The sequence below is a fragment of the Oreochromis aureus genome, linkage group 10 (genome assembly GCF_013358895.1).
Source record: "Oreochromis aureus strain Israel breed Guangdong linkage group 10, ZZ_aureus, whole genome shotgun sequence".
NCBI classification, from domain to species: Eukaryota; Metazoa; Chordata; class Actinopteri; order Cichliformes; family Cichlidae; genus Oreochromis; species Oreochromis aureus.
The window spans coordinates 35,744,630-35,761,494 of NC_052951.1; the positions used below are offsets into that span (position 1 = coordinate 35,744,630).

Genomic DNA, 16,865 nt, shown 5'->3' on the forward strand with positions numbered 1-16,865 from the left:
AAAAGAAATGTTTAGTGAACATCCCAGTCTGTCTGTGTGCAGGTCATTAGTGAATCTGCCTTGTTCACGATGACTCGCCATTGTTCGCGTCACGCTTCACCGTCTCTCAGTTGAACATTACCGACCTCTGTAATCATCCATCACGCTCAGTCTGATTAACCCTCAGAGGTGAAAGGTCAGACCGGGCCTCCTCAGTGTGAACGTGTGCGGTTTGAACATCTGTATCAGACTGAACACGGGTAGCCTACACACCTCTCAGGTGTGTCCCATCCAGGTACGCCTCACTCACAGTTGGAGCAGCTGTGACGTCTCTGTGACAACTGACAATAAATCGCACTTAAATATCCGGCTGACCGCTGGCGAGCTTTCAAGGCTGACTAATCAATGACCGAAACCGCAGGTAACTGAAACCAGTTGATCACAGCACCGATGCTCAGGTGTGCAGCCAGAACTCTGAGCGTGGTGAACATACAGTTAAGCCCATAATTATTCATACCCCTGGCAAATTTTGACTTAAAGTTACTTTTATTCAACTAGCAAGTTATTTTTTGACTGGAAATGACACAGGCGTCTCACAAAAGATAATAAACAAGACGCATCATTGTGGAAAAAAAATATTTCTCAGCTTTTATTTACATTTGAGCAAAAAGTAACATGTCCAGAATTATTCATACCCTTTACAAACTGTCACAGTCTCTGGGAAAATCCAAAGTTCCATACCATTCCAAATAGTCAAAGCTGTTCTAAAGCATCCTAATTACCCTGATTAATTGAAAATAGCTGTTTTGATCAACTCAACAGTTGAAAAACAGCAGCTCTCTGCAGGTGGTCTGTGGACAGTCATGGCTAAGACAAAGGAACTCAGTGAGGACCTGCAGCTGCGCATTGTGGCTGCTCGTAAGTGAGGAATGGGCTACAAGGCCATATCCAAATGTTTTCAAGTTCCAGTGGCTACAGTGCAAAGTATTATTAAAAAATACAAGATGTTCCGCACTGTGGAAAATCTCAGAGGACGTTGTCGGAGGCCAAAAGTGAAACCTGTGCTGGTCAGGAGAATAGTGAGAGAGGTGAAAAAGAATCCAAGGATCACCACCAAGGCCATTCTGGTGAATCTGGGCTCTGCTGGTGGCAATGTCTCAAGGCAGACAGTCCAACGGACACTGTTGGGTTCCACGGATGCAGACCAAGGAAAGCGCCACTTCTCCAGGCACTTCTAAGGCATGCAAAAGCTCATTTGGCCTTTGCAAATGCTCATCTGGACAAAGAAGAAGGTTTCTGGTCTTCAGTGTTATGGTCAGATGAAACAAAAATTGAATTATTTGGTCACAATGATGTTGCCTTCATTTGGCATAAAAATGGAGAAGCCTTCAACCCAAAGAACACCATCCCCACTGTCAAACATGGTGGTGGGAACCTAATGCTTTGGGGGTGTTTTTAGCCAATGGACCAGGGAACCTAATCACAGTAAACAGCACCATGAAAAAGAGCAATACATGAAGATTCTCAGCAACAACATCAGGCAGTCTGCAGAAAAACTTGGCCTTGGGAACCAGTGGACATTTTAGCACGACAATGACCCAAAACATACAGCAAACGTGGTGAAGAAATGGTTAGCAGACAACAACATTAACGTTTTGCAGTGGCCTAGCCAGAGTCCTGACTTGAATCAATTGAGAATCTGTGGAGGAGCTAAAGATCAGGGTGATGGCAAGAAGACCCTCCAACCTGAAAGATTTGGAGCTCATTGCTAAAGATGAATGGGCAAAAATGCCTGTGGAGACATGCAAAAGCTGGTCTGCAATTATAGGAAGCGTTTGATTGCTGTAATAGCCAATAAAGGCTTTTTTCTATTGATTATTGAGAAGGGTATGAATAATTCTGGACATGATACTTTTTGCTAAAATATAAATAAAACCTGAGAAATATTTTTTTCCACAATGATGCCTCTTGTACATCATCTTATTATCTTTGGGGAGACACCTGTGTCATTTCTGCTCAAAAACGAACTTACTTGTTGAACAAAAGTAACTTTAAGTCAAAATTCGGCAGGGATATGAATAATTATGGGCTTAACTGTACGTGTTCAGGTTTGTTTCCAGCACGGAGCCCTGCTCTGACACCGTCACAGGTTTAACTGTGACACGGCATTTAAAGGAGCGTGCGTAGCGCCATCCTGTGGCAGTACAGAACATGACGTCACCTGGTTGGCGCTAACCAACGACTGAACCAGTAACTGGGAGGTAAACAAGAGCTGTAGCGGCTTGTCGTTGTGCTGCCACAGTCTGCCTGTCTGACACCGTCGGCAGTTTCTCACAGTGGCGAGCAGCAGTGAAACAGGAGAATCCACTCATTAGCTGTGATGTTCGGGTCTGTACACTTTCTGAATGAATCAGTGTGGAGGGGAGCCTGTTTGGGTCAGGAGACCCGCTGTTAACCTGACTTCACTGTCACATCCTTTACCGCCACAAGACTGCGCTAAACATGCTCCAATAACTAGTTATAGTTATTTCTTAAATCCAGCTTCACAGAGTTAAACTGTAGCTGTGAGCCTGAACACACACACACACACACACACACACACACACACACACACACAGTTGTTTCACTGACATGTTGGACTTTGGTCTTTTAAAAAAAACTCAGCGTGCCCATTCAGTTTGACTTTATTCACACAGAAACCAGAACACCAACGGTCCCTGAAGGCATCGTGGTTGCTTCAACAACACCTCACTGTCAGGACAAATGGGAATGACCCAGATTGACGGATAAATATGAAGCTAATTAGAGCAAGTAAATATATCATGGTCACACACACACACACACACACACACACACACACACACACACACACACAACAAAAATATAAAAACAAGTTTAAAAATTAAAAAAAAAATATCAGTCGTCCAATCAGACGCTCCACTACTTCTCCCAGCAGCTCTCATTGGTGGACGAGCTTCACAGTGTGGTGAGAAACTCTCTGACCTGCAGATAAAATAGAAGTCCTGTTAACAGATTACAAAAGACTTTCAAAATAAAACCACCAGGTGAAAGTTAAATGAGAATTAAATACAAGCACGGAAACATGTTAGCAGCAGATGCATGAACAAACAGCAGTGTTTCTGACATATTTTACTGTCACAGTTGTTACTTCAAAGTATAAAAACCTTTGCGCAGATCGCAGAGTTTACAAATTTTATTCAGTTAATTTCAGGAACAATGTTCAAAAACAGATTAAACACATGTTAGATGTGTCAGGCACATGTCAGATTATAAAATACAGGAAAGACTAGGGCTGCACGATTAATCGTTAGAAAATCGCGATCTCAATTCATACTTATGTGCGATCTCATTTCCAAATGACAACGATTTAAAAAAAAAAAAAAAAAGACGACGACGATTGTACCGCATTTTGATCCGGGACGTAATCTGCATGAAAACAAGTGCTTACTCTTCCTCCTCAACAAATGACAAGGGCGGAGCAGTATACCACGTGATACAGAAGCTGTGCCGTGTGATGCTAAAATTGGCAGGGAAAAAACAACAGAGAACACGTCAGGGATGACGAGAAAGTGACAGGAGAAAATCCGTCCTGATCAACCACCCAAACATCAATAACGGGAACCTTATACAGCGCTTCCCTATACACGTCGAACTCCCGCAGGCACAAAGAAATTACAGAGGCTATTACTTATCACCTGACCAAAGATATATCAACACTGTGCAAAACGAGGGATTTAGAAAAATGATCAACACCCTAGACAAATGCTACACAGTGCCATCCCGCAACTATTTTTCTATTGTTGCACTACCTGCTCTATACACGCAGTGTCAAGCAATGGTGGAGACGGAATTACAAGCAGTGCAACATTTTGCGGCAACCACAAAATGTGAGACATCTGTTGTTTTTATGTTTATTTATTGTTTTTATGTTCAGTTTCAACTGTTACGAAGTTGATGTGCAGTTAATAAGTGCAATAAATATTTACATTAGAAAAGAAAATCGTGAGAGAATCGTGATCTCAATTCTAAGCAAAAAAATCATGATTCTCATTTTATGCAAAATCGTGCAGCCCTAGGAAAGACTGAGATTTCTATTAAGAATTAAGATACTGATTGTTAAAAACCCCAATAACAGCTTGACGGTGCCCCTTTCCTCTCGTGGTGATGGTACTCCTGACAAATGGAGTCACTCATTATACAGACGAGGAGTCAATAACTTCTACATAAATATAAACAAGAAGCGGTTCATTGGTCGTTTGTAACCAGGAAATGGAACAGAGCTGTTTGGGATGTCTGTGAAAAACAAACAAAACCACCATCACCAGAATGAAAAACCTTCAAAATAAAAGCTCAGACTGACCTTGTCGATGATGGCTTCCTGTTTGATGCGGTCCTTCTTGAAGTCGTCGTTGACGTCCAGGACGAGAACAGGAAGTTCGCTCAAATAATCAAAGTCCAATCTGAACGCAAACACACAGGTTAACAAGGCGCTCCTAAATGCACCGCTGAGGCTCTGAGCACGCTCAGTGGAGTAGTTACCTGAGGTTCCTGTCGTAGAGCCAGGCCTCATGTTTGAAGTGCAGCTGCTCGAGGTACTCCAGAGGAATTCCCTGCTCCTCCTGCCGGCCGCGATGGAGCAGCCGCTGCATGCAGCGCTGGAAAATACATACACAAACACGGCACCTGAAGTTAGCCGAAGGAAGGAGAGCCAATCACAGACAGCGATGAGTTTCACCCGAGGTGGCAGGATTCTCCAGGTTCTCCTGTACATCTTTACCTGTCTGTATGAGTCACCTGTAGGACTTACCTGTGGCGGGGCTCTGAGGTAGATGATGGCGTCGAGAGCGATGTCGGACTCAAACTGGTTCAGTAACCAGGTGTGCCAGTCCTGATACACACTCCACTCCGTCTCCGACAGGTCGCCACTCTCAAACAGGTTGGACGCAAACACGTACCTGTTCACACAGGAGTTACATGTCTACATATCGGTGTCTCCATTAAATGCGTGCGAGTTACCTGTCAGGTGAGTTACCTGTCGGAGTAGACGGAGCGCTCGTAGAACTGGACGGGGTTTTCTGCCTGCTGAAGTTTGATTGATGGAGGCTGAAGCTGAGCTCGAACTCTGCTCAGACACGCGTAGCTCTGCACACAGGTGAGACTCACTTGAGACAGGTACACATATGTCTGACACACAGTGCTGCTATCTTAGGGGATGGAGCCAGGTGTGTTACCTGGAAGGTGTAGGACCAGCGGCTGGGTTTATCATACAGCATCTGCAGCAGGTTTCCTCCACTCTTTTGAGATGAGCTCAGCTCCTGCAGGTAAACAGGCAGGTAAACAAGAAGGTAAACAGACTGTAGAGAATGCGTGCTGCATTCATGCTCACCAGGTAAACGTCATCGCTGTCATTCTGGACGTTGCACCACTTGCCAATGGGTTCAGGGATGACCTCCCAGTCCTCTGATGCTGCCTGAAGGAGGCGCACAAACGTCGACTTTCCTGCAGCTGGAGGCACAGGTGAGACACGGGTGAGAGAAACAGAAATGTGACAGATCTCTGGTCCTGCTTGATTGGAGGAATCACACCTGTTCAGGTAACCCTGACATGACACAATCTCAGGTTTACTGTTCCACAAAGAGAGACAAGTGAAACTCTGAGTCAGTTACCGTGGTAACATGAGCGCTGGTAACGATGACCCACTTCCTGTTATTCTTCCTGAGCTCGCCTTTCCCTCTTTGTCAGCTGGACCCAAGGTGGCGTGCAGCATGGAGCTACTGATGCTCCACACACGTATACAGGAAATCAGCATTAATGCTGATGCAGTAAGGACTTCCTGTGTGTGAGGGGGGGCTTAAGAAAAGGACCCAAACAGCTGACTTTTGCAGGAAGTCATGTGACTGCAGGATCAGGTAAAACCATGGAAACCACGAGCAGCTGATTCAACCTCTGATCGTCTCTTTTCACGCTCCTCACGCTGTCACCTGACCCCAACCTCAGTGATGAGGTCACGTCCTTGCTCTGGAGATCAAAACTCTGACCTCGACTTGCAAACCTCCATCAGTCTGGCTCACCTGAGCTCCGCCCACAGACTCCACATGACCAGGCGTTCACCTTCAAACACCTAAAGAAGCAAGCTCCACCTATTTAACACCCAAATTTAAACCGCCGCCTTCTAGGCAGGGATAGCTCAGTAGGTAGAGTGGTGGCCCCATGATCAGAAAGGCGGGGGTTCAAATCCACTGAACAGCTACCCTGAGGTACCCCTGAGCAAGGTACGATCCCTACACACTGCTCCCCGGGCACCCAATGGCTGCCCACTGAGTGAATGGGTTAAATGCAGAGAGGAATTTCCCCACGGGGATCAATAAAGTATACATAACCCCAGCAGCACAGCACCATTAAAAACTGCTGATTATTGATCACAAACAGCTGATTTTCGACAAGCAGCTTATAATTGAGTTCAAACAGCTGATTATCAATTGATTATCGATCATAAACAGGTAAGAGACTGAAGAAGCCACTTTGATGATGATGAAAACGCCCAGATGATTACTGACAACAAACAGCTGGTAACTGACTGTTGACAGCTAATTTTGACTATAAACAGCTGTTATCGATCATCAACAGCTGATTATTGACTACACACAGCGGTTTGTTCAATAATCAGCTGCTTATTGAACACAGGGCTGAGTATTGACTACAAACAATCGATTTGCGTTACAAACAGCTGATTATTGAATGAACAGCAGATCATTGACAACAAACAGCTGGTAATTGACTATGGACAGCTAATTGTGACTAAACAGCTGTTATCGATCAAAAACAGCTGATTATTGATAATAAGCGGGCGGTTTTGGCGCCTCTTGTCTCCGTGAAGGCGGGAGACTCACGGACTTATAGACCCGGGCCTGAGAACTCGGTAACCGGGGGTCTGGGTCGGTCCCCCGGGTCGGGTTCCCCCGGTCGGTCCGGGTCACTCGGGGTCCGTGAGCGTCCCGCCGGTCCGGGGGACGCGCACCCGGTGAGCTCACCTATGTTTCCTTCGATGGAGATCTTCTTCTCCTTCCTTTGGCGGGAAAAGCTGCCGTCCAGCGGCGGGCTGCAGGGAGGGATGCATGGCCTCTTCGGGGGGGTCGCCATGTTCACGGATCGATCGCTGACTATCGATGATTGCTCGCCGTTGTTTGGAAACCCACTGACCGGCGCGCGAGATGCTGCTCAAATTAAACTCCGCGCGCATACAGACTTCCGTTTCCGGGGGCGGAGTCACGTATGAGTAGAGGGGGAGGATTCAAGGATTCAAGGAGCTTTATTTGTCATTCGCGTCACATGTTAACATGAGGTGGAACGAAATTATGTATACACGGTCCCGGAGTGAAAAGAAAACAAAATAATGAAGAAACAGATTTTTTTTTCTTTTTTTTTAAGTAATAAATAAATAGTTGTTGTTTTTTGTTTGTTTTTTTAACAAACAGAAATGACAAGTAGTAAGACAACACAATAAATAATACTATAACTAGAGTGCAACAACCTGTGTACCAGTATGGAGTATGGGTATAGAGTGTGGGTATAAATATGGGTATAAATTAATACTTTTGCAGCAAAGGGCATGATGACCAGCACTGATAAAGTGACAGTGTCAATAAGTGTTAAGTAGTGGTTAAGGTGCTACAATAACAGTTCTTGTCCATTATGCATTAAGAAGTCTCACAGCTTCTGGAATGAAGCTGTTTCTCAGTCTGGTGGTTTTGCATTTTTGCTCCTCAGCCTCCTGCCTGAGGGGCGTGGGACAAAGAGTGGGTATGCTGGGTGAGTGGGGTCCTTCATGATACAGGTGGCCCTCTTCCTGCATCCGGAGGTGTATATGTCTGTGACAGTTGGGAGGCTGCCTCCGACAACTCTCTGTGCAGCCTTCACCACCCTCTGTAGAGCTTTCCTCTCTGCCACAGTGCAGTTTCCGTGCTTCCGAGGCGGCCTCCTCTGCTCCTTCACCTCCATGTTCATCAAGTCTGCTCCATACTGCTCCATACACTGCTCTCTCCCACTTCATCCAGCTTACACCACAGTTCCTGTCTCTCCTCTGACCTTTGACCCGTGGGGGTCTGACTCTGACTCACGATGCTGTCTCACGCCCAGTTTGAGTCCTCCTGGCCTCGCTTCCTTTCCTCCTGCTCTCTCACCTCCTCCTCCTTCTCCTCATTAGCAGCTCTCTCTCTTTAAAATCACACCTCCTACATTTAAGGCTCCTCTCTCACCTCCTGTTCCGTGGCTTCAGTGTCAAGTAGCAGTAGAGGGATTTCAGACGATGATAAAATGGATATATATTGGACAAAAGTTGGAAAGAGTAGGAAGGTAGGGCTGAGGAAGGACAAGTTGAAATTCACTCTAACAGGGAAGCGGGTACTTGAAGAGGAAGATGTGAGACGAGCAGGGGCGGATCTAGAAGGGTGGCATGGGGTGGCAAGTGCCACCCTAAAATGATCCCTTGCCACCCCAAGTGCCACCCCAGTTTTGCATATGACAGTGTTGTTTATTAAAATAAGATAGCATTAACAGTTTGAGCGTAGTTACAGTCAACAGTGAATGTAAATGCTAAAACTGAATATACTGCATAGTGTCCCCCCCTCCACCATTAACAAATGGTTCAGCCCATAGCAGGAGCGGCTTTATTCTTGTTGTCAGCAGCAAGCGATGCTTATGATTGTGCCAGGGCACATTTTGAACAACACCATGGGAATTTCGGATTTTACACAGGTGGTTGGATGTTACACTCTGGAAATGGAAGGAAGGTGAGTGTTATTAACCCTCTGTGGTCCACGGACACGCTGCACCTCCAAATCACATGACTGATGTAAGCTGACACAGCAACAAGCTGCAGCCACGCTGAGTCTCTATTTCAACCCACATTGAAAGTTCGGACTTCAAAGTTTTAAAATTTTAATTACAGGCCAGTAAATCCAGAGTTATGATAATATATATAAGCCACACTTTTTTTCTAAATACTGTCGTCACGTTTTTGTGTGTGTGTGTTTTAAGCGTTTTCTAAGGACAGCGCGAAAACAGTAAAGAAAGGAAAGAAAGCCACCTCTTTCCTATCAGTGGAAAAATGCACCATGTCGACCAATTAAAAAAAAGTCAACACGTGGGATTTGGTTGTTTAGGAAGAGGGGAGAGTTTTGGGAGTGACGGTAACGGCAGCGAGACAGAGCGAGCGAGTGAGAGAGAGAGAGCGAGAGAGTTTTTAGATGTGGGAGATTTGTGATGTTTAGTGTGGAGTGTATAGTTAGTGTGTTGTGTTGTCTTGTGTAGTTGTTCTGTTGTGTAGTCGTTGTTTTGTTTTGTGTGTCAGTGAGGGCACTAATGAAGGTCACAAAGGCACATTTGCAACGTAAACACTGTCACTAAGTAGAAAACCAGCGGAGTGATACACCTGCTGTTGTCAGGTCTGCAGGTTTATCCCTGTGCTGTTCTCCTCTGTCTTTTGGTGGAAAAACTTTCTTTTACTGGCACACATCATTTGTGGGGAATCTTATTGCGAAACCTGATTGTTCTTGAGGCTTGAGCACCCGCCCCTTTCCTGATGGGTGCCCAAAGTGCCCTTTTGTTGAGGCAATTTTTTTTTTAATTTTTAATTTATTTTTTTTTAAATGTGTGTGTGCGTGCAGAGTCCTGTCTGTGCCCCTCAACAATAATATTTAACTATTAATCACAGTTTTGCTAAATAAAAGGATCTGGCTTGCATCAGTCACATGATCACCATTAACCAATGATCGCCCTTGACGGCAGAACGCGCTGGAACGAGCTCATAAAGAGCACGCGCATTTTTGCGGTCCGGAGCTGTAGGAGAAACACAAATTACCTCAGACACACAGACTGAGGCGACAAAACCAGTAAGTAGGTGAACAGCGCACACTGTAGTCTACAGCACACAGGAGTGTTAGCTTATTACGTACACGTTGGTAAGCTGTCTTGGGACAACTGACGAACTGAAACAAATGAGCGTGCTGTGTGTGCAACAGCGCGACAAACATTACCTGTCCTTTTATTAACTGCACAAGTAGTGCTGGTCATAGCTGCTGGCTCACTGGGTAAGGCTGTCATGGGTCTGTAGCTCTGTCACCGTGTTAGGGAACATATTTAGTTTTAAAGTAAGTTAAAACTAAATATTTTTCCTCTTGTACTTTCCCATTGTAATGTACATTTCAATGTTTTTCTCTAATGCTACCAATCTCCGACCTGTATCCCCATGTAATGTCTGTGTTTTATGTGTAAGGTCGGGGGGGGGTCCCATTTCACTGCAGGGCAACCTGCATGTGGCGAATAAAGCTTTGATTGATTGATTGATTGATTGATTGATTGATTACAGGGCTTTTCCTGCCTTTCTGGAGGGATTATATTTCACTTAAAACGATCTAATATGCATGTCCACATAATAATGGATTATTATAATTATAATATTTTAAAAAACACGCTGTATTTTAAAGAACATACATTAAGAAACAGATTATATTAGATTTATATTTTAAATAAGACAAAATGCTGATTTTACAGCAGCAAAATTATTGTATCTCTACAGTTTAAAAATGTAATAAGCTTTCTGCCTGCACAGAGTGGATAGTGAAACAAATGGAATCATCATAAATACATTATTTCATATGTATTACTCTTTTTCCCTCATTGCTTTATTATTGTAGCTCTAGTAATAAATAATAAGGGAAGGATTCTGGATCAGCACCATGATGGAAACTTGTGCCCACAGTATATACAGTATTCTGAAGAAGGTCTAAAATGTCACTGTGTGTGCGTGCATGTGTTTGTTTTATGTATATGGATTTTTGAATTATTACTCATAATATAACATTGTCCAGACATGGCTGGTAAGGACATGAGGAGGAAACAGTAGGAGCTGTGTGAGGCTACTAAAGGCAGTGGATCCCTCAGCAGCTGGATTACAAAGAGCACAGGTAACATTAACACATGTACCAGTTGTTGGAGAGGTATCCCAGTATAAAAATAATAATAAGCACAACTGAAATATTTTGCTTCTATAACATTTTTCTGTCATCATTTTATTATAGATTAAGTGTAAGAGTTGTTAAGTGTGGATAATTAAATAATAGTTTATTGCAATAGCAAGTTATGCCTTGTTCTCAGATGGACAGCAAATGGAGAGTGATAGATGAGATGAGGGGATGGAAGGAGGGAGAGAGGCAAAGAGTGATTCACAGGCAGGGTCTAGTTTATTTCTCAGTTTTTTGTTGCCTTATGGTTCCAAGCGCTGTCACCAATCTTTGCATTTTGTTATTATCTCATGACACTTGTTTAATCAGCTACCATCTCTCCTATGGACTTTTTAATGTCTACAGTCTCAGATCAACACAGCCCTGCCCTCCAGCACTATCAGCAGCAGGAGCAGCAGCAACCCCTCAACAGCAACATTGTACCCATCAGGTAAAACATAGGCTACGTTTGCTTTGCCTCACAACAGTGATATAGTATGATGCGATCCCATATTAGATTCTTGATGAATGTGTGTTGTTGTTATTCAGCCTGGTTCAATGTGCCCCTTTTTAGCTTTGAGCACCCGCCCCTATAAACGTCTCTGCACGGCCCTGACACAGTGACTCCACTATATAAACACTTCATTGTGAGTATGCATCGTATATATGAGTATATATGATTACACACAGTTTATGAAAGTAACTATGATTACATGTCTAGTGTATATAAGTATATATGTCATAATAAAATCCACAATAGTTTGGAAAAGGTGCAGCGAGAAGAAGTCATGTAGATATGAATATAAAATAGAGTAAAGGTGTCAGCCACAGTGGGACAGAGAGGGTAGTTTTATTATAGTACACAGGGCAGAGGGACACTGTGGGAGAAGGTATAGAAGAAGGTGTAATGTGAAGAGTAAGATTTGGTCACACAGTTTAAATAACAGTGTCAAACAGACGAATAAGCACGAGACAGGAAGTGTGAATGTCGTGCAGGAGGCATCTGAAAAGTGTAAATAAAGGCGGGAAACATGGAAAATACACATCACAGAGGAGGACACGTGATGGAGTTCACAGGGCGGACACTCCAGTCCAGCAGGTGGCGGTAATGCACCTGACGCTGTTTGCTACCGCCATAAAAAGATAGAAGAAAAAGGCGGCTCTCGCGCGTGCGCAGTGTGTCCTCAGAGTCGGGAGCAGAAAGAAGATGGCGGCGCCCGTAGATCTGGAGCTGAAAAAGGTAGGAGCTCCTCACCTGTGTGTGTGGCACGTGCTTTGTGCCTGTGACTAAGGCGGCTGTTTCACACGTGGTCGAGTGTTTTTTCCACAGTCTCCGGTTTAAACTGCCCACGACCTCCGTCTGTGTCTGTGCCGGCGGGACACCGACACCGTCACACTCGTGACTTTAACACACCTGCGCCCAGGCCTTGTGTCGTCACCGTGACGTAGTTAGAGCCCCTAACGTCAAAGTGACGCAGCGGAATCGTTTGCGAGTGGGTTGTGGGTGTAAGGTGTGATATCATGAAGTAGAGCTAAAAATGATACGGTTTCGGGGGGGGAGGCGGGTAGTTCAGAGTGGGCAGGCTCTGTTACCATGGTGACTAACCGTCAGGTGCGCTCCGCAGGCTTTCTCCGAGCTGCAGGTGAAGATGATCGACACGCAGCAGAAAGTCAAGATGGCCGATCTGCAGATAGATCAGCTGACGCGCGTTCAGAAGCACGCCAAGCTGACGCACGCGGAGATAGCCACGCTGCCCGACAACACGCGGCTCTACGAGGGTGTGGGACGCATGTGAGTCACCTACTTTTAACCTTAACAGACCTGAACGTCACGCAGGTGTCAGCCAATCACATCGGTTCAATCATGATGTGTTTCAGGTTCATCCTGCAGTCCAAGGAGGAGATCAACAACCTGCTGACAGACAAACAGAAGACTGCTGACGAGAAGATCAAAGAGCTGGAGGTGCACGCGCACATGCCTCTTCTCATTGGCTAACTGCTGATTGACATCACGCGTGTGGGCATGTTCTGCATGGGGTTAGAGAAACCTTCTGGAGGAAACCTGAGCTGTGTCCAAATTCATGGGCTGCATCCTCCTGAGGACCCAGCCTTCGTGGTCTACGTGGGCCGGGTCCTCAGAAGGTCGGGTAGGCCGGAAGTAAACGGCTGGGGAAATTGGACGGTCTAGCCTTCAGATTTGTGTCACCGCTGTGTGGGTGGAGTTTAATAAACTCGGCCGTCTGCTCCTTGCAATCTAAAATATAACAGGACGCTGGCGTAAATTCTCGACCATCTCACACTTCTGTTTAATCAGTTTTCTGTTTGACGTTTATTCAGCTGTGTAAAAACCACCCGGGGGATTAATAAAGTTTTATTTTATCTAATCTAATAACTTTAATCTCAGCCAAACCGATTTACTCACGAACAAATAAAACACTGAAAAAATGACAAACAATAACATTTTTAGGTTGTCTAAGTGACTTATATATTACGTTTAACCTGAGTAGCGAAAGTCCGCAGTGATCTGAAAATGATGTGCCGGGAGTTGTGCCGTTCTCGGCGGCTTCAGTGACCCTCGAGCTCTCGGCTAGCTATCGAGCTGGTGGGTAACAGATGTCTCCGAAAATGTCAGCGCACTTTTAGAAATATGTGATATCTTGATAAACCAAGCAGATATTCGAAGTTTACACAGCTACATTCTCGCCTGAAAATATGTTAAAAGTTTATTTTGTGACCCAGAAAGATTAATAAGAGTAATTTTAAAACTTAGTAGCGGCCGCCATTGTTGGAAACTGGAGTTTGGCTGAGCCGCGCTATGAATTCTGGGATATGGTGGGCCACGAAGGACACACCCGACCCATCCTTCAAATTCGGGGAAAAGGAGGACGCATTTGTCGGCTGCATTCGGAGGAGTCGACGAATTTGGACAGCCTTCGGCGCGTCGCTGTGATGTAATCGGCCTACAAATGCGTCCTCAGGAGGATGCAGCCCATGAATTTGGACACAGCTCTGGTCTTGTTAGGAGAGACGGCATCCATCCCACTTTGGATGGAGTAGCTCTCAAAATGTGACTATTCAGAGTTGGGACCAGGAAGCAGAGTTGCAGTCTTACACGTCTCTCTGCAGCTTCTCTCCTCCTGTTATCTCCCAAAACCCCATCTCCATAGAGACTGTGTCAGCTAGAGTCTTTAAAATATGAAACACGTTGATGTAACTATTGTTGTGCTTTATACAAAAAAATGGTTGAATTATCCTGCAGTCTGATTTCAGGAGGTTGAAACAGTGTTGGTGTGTGACACACACACACAGCTAAGCACTCACAGTATGTTTGTGTTTGTGATTTCCAGCAGAGGAAGGTGTACCTTGAACGCAGCGTGAAGGAAGCTGAGGACAACATCAGAGAGATGCTGCTGTCCCGGAGAGCCCACTGACTATCATCATCATCACACACACTATAATTACACTGTAATACACACACACACACACACACACACACACACACACAGTTTCCTGTGTGAGTTTTTCACAATAAAAGCTTGAAGACACTGCCTGGTGGTGGCTTTTTTCAGTCTGAGATTTACTTTGAATTTGTTGATGATGACGACCCTCTTCTCAGTCTGTGTGATCTGATGAATTAAACCAGCAGACGATCATGTGACTGTATGGAATTACGTTTGCCCAAAGGAGGCGGGGTCATAATGTGATTGGTCACTTTGAATCCTTTAAAACAGAAGGATTCAAAGAGCTGATCTGAGGTCTGTGCCCTGAGGTTGATCAAGAAGCATGCATCAGGGTCCAGCAATTATAACTTACACGTGCAGCTTTAAATGTCTGTAGTAACACACGTGTAATTGCACCATGAGTGGATGCAGCGCTAAGAACAGGCCCTATATTTCTCTGGTTTTACGAAGTCCTCAGTGTTGAGGTGATAAATCAGCACATAACTGAGCAGCAGCAGAAATAACAGCTGCAGGTAAACGGTGACCTGATTCATTTGGTCAGAGATTCATCCAAATAGGAAAAATCCTCTAAACCCTGAACGTCAGAGGTCAAAGGTCCGATAAGCTGCCGGTGTAACATGAAGCTGAAAGAAACGCACATTTTCCTGGACAGGTGAGTGACATCAGAGCCCCAACGATATGAAACATCCTGAGAGCCGGCCGATTTGTTCATGTACATTTCACCTGTGTATCCTTGGACTGTGACGCCCACCCAGCCCACGTCCTGGGCTTTCCACTGATGTCATGTGACCAGTTTACCTTCTTCTTTCAATCAAAACGGCTGACACACCAACAAGGGGAGAGGTTAGCAAAATACTCTCCTTCTACTACTATTGTTACCATAGTAACTAATGTAGTGGTGTTTATTACACGGTTATTACCTGTGAAACTGTTTTTCTATGAATTTGAGCTGCAGGGGACACCAGGACAGGTTCAGTGCTGCTGCTGCTGGAGTACAAAGGTGAAGCAGAGGGAGGTTCAGACTGGAGGAAGAGGAGGAGTAACGCCTGGTCTAGGAGAAGACGATGACGAGGAAGATGCAGGAGTACCTGATGAGGAGACTGACGAGGAGCATCGCCGTGCTCTGTGGGCCGGCACGAGCTGTGTGTATTATTTAGTTCCAGGATAACGCATCCAGCGTAGTATCAGTCAGTACACATGGTTGCCTCGACTAACCAGAATTGTCAGCAGGACAATGATGGTAGGTTAGCAGGCAAAACCCTCCTGGCCTACAAGTCTGTCCTCACTGCTGCTAATGGTCTGGGGCTGGATTGTCTGTGGAGTGACCAGAGACTGGTGCTACAGTCGACTTGTGATTGGTTGTATCGGTTCCCACAGGAACTCACATAATCTTTGATCTATATTTCACAGCCATCGATCTCATGGATGTTAGAGTCTTCTAACAGCTGGAACCACAGTGAAGGACCGAGTGTCACAGCCACCCAGGCACCAGGAGAGGAGCATCGGTGATGGTGGATGGTGTTCTACGTCTGTTCAGCTAAATACACGGGCTACTATTGTCCTGGCAACAAACAGCAGAAAACAAGAACAATGAAGATTTTTGTGTTTTCATCTAATTAAAGGTTTTTAATGTCACCCTCGAGGGCCGGTGTCCTGCAGGTTTCAGACGTGTCAGCTGATTTAAATGGCTAATTGAACTCCTCAAAATGTCTTGAAGTTCTCCAGAGGCCTGGTAATGAACTAATCATGTGATTCAGGTGTGTTGACCCAGGGTGAGGTCTAAAACCTGCAGGACACCGGCCCTCGAGGCCTGGAGTTCCCCATCTCTGCTCTAAAGCCATAAAGTGGTCAGGTTTGATTTTCTAAATTCAGCTGTAATTTCAAACCAAAGTTGTCCTTTTGTCCACTATAGTCGACATCCTGTGTGTTTAAAAAAATAATAATTATAAGCAGTTTTTAGGCTCAAAAAGAAATAACACAAAAAAGAAATTGGAAGGCACTCTTCTTCTTTGGTTTCCAGGAGCTAATACTGCTGTTAGAGGCGGGGCTTGATGTCAGACAGGAAGTCACCTGCTGTCAGGATAATTAAGTCTAATCAGGTTGTTGTGTCACAAACAGCTGATCCATCAGAGCGCTGACACTGAGGTCAGCAAGTGCTCTGTACCTGCCTTCATGACCTCAGTCTGTGGCCACACCCCTCTGTAGGACAACAGGCTGTCTGCTTACTTTATTAATAAAGACTCACACCTGCACAGCTGGAACTGCTTTAGCACAGAGGAGGCGGGGCCTAATCCAGCTCAACACCATCAGAGGTAACTGCCGTGATGCATAAAAGCTCAGAGTAGGAGTTTCATTAGAGCAGCTTAAATCAGACAGAAAATGAATGGAGTCTGGTTGGAACAGA

At 45.1% G+C, this 16,865-nt stretch overlaps 2 protein-coding genes across 3 annotated transcripts; one reads left to right on the forward strand and one right to left on the reverse strand.

The window, feature by feature from the left end:
• Positions 1 to 2,645: 2,645 nt before the first annotated feature.
• zgc:110540 (deoxynucleoside kinase) lies at positions 2,646 to 7,269 on the reverse strand. Its single transcript, XM_031754420.2, has 8 exons — positions 7,032 to 7,269; positions 5,387 to 5,505; positions 5,232 to 5,315; positions 5,033 to 5,142; positions 4,808 to 4,955; positions 4,540 to 4,655; positions 4,361 to 4,460; positions 2,646 to 2,982 (listed from the first exon to the last, which is right to left on the reverse strand). The coding sequence occupies exons 1-8, from the start codon at positions 7,138 to 7,140 to the stop codon at positions 2,956 to 2,958; spliced, it is 813 nt and encodes a 270-aa protein (XP_031610280.1). The 5' UTR covers positions 7,141 to 7,269; the 3' UTR covers positions 2,646 to 2,955.
• A 4,305-nt stretch (positions 7,270 to 11,574) lies between these two features.
• On the forward strand, positions 11,575 to 14,548 carry pfdn1 (prefoldin subunit 1). Of its 2 annotated transcripts, none has more exons than XM_039617991.1 (4): positions 11,575 to 11,647; positions 12,626 to 12,792; positions 12,879 to 12,963; positions 14,348 to 14,548. In XM_039617991.1, exons 2-4 carry the CDS (start codon positions 12,650 to 12,652, stop codon positions 14,429 to 14,431), a joined length of 312 nt encoding a protein of 103 aa, XP_039473925.1. In that variant the 5' UTR covers positions 11,575 to 11,647; positions 12,626 to 12,649; the 3' UTR covers positions 14,432 to 14,548. The 2 variants fall into 2 exon arrangements, with proteins under 2 accessions (XP_039473925.1, XP_031610281.1); XM_031754421.2 differs by lacking the exon at positions 11,575 to 11,647 and adding an exon at positions 12,084 to 12,240.
• The last annotated feature ends 2,317 nt before the right edge of the window (positions 14,549 to 16,865 follow it).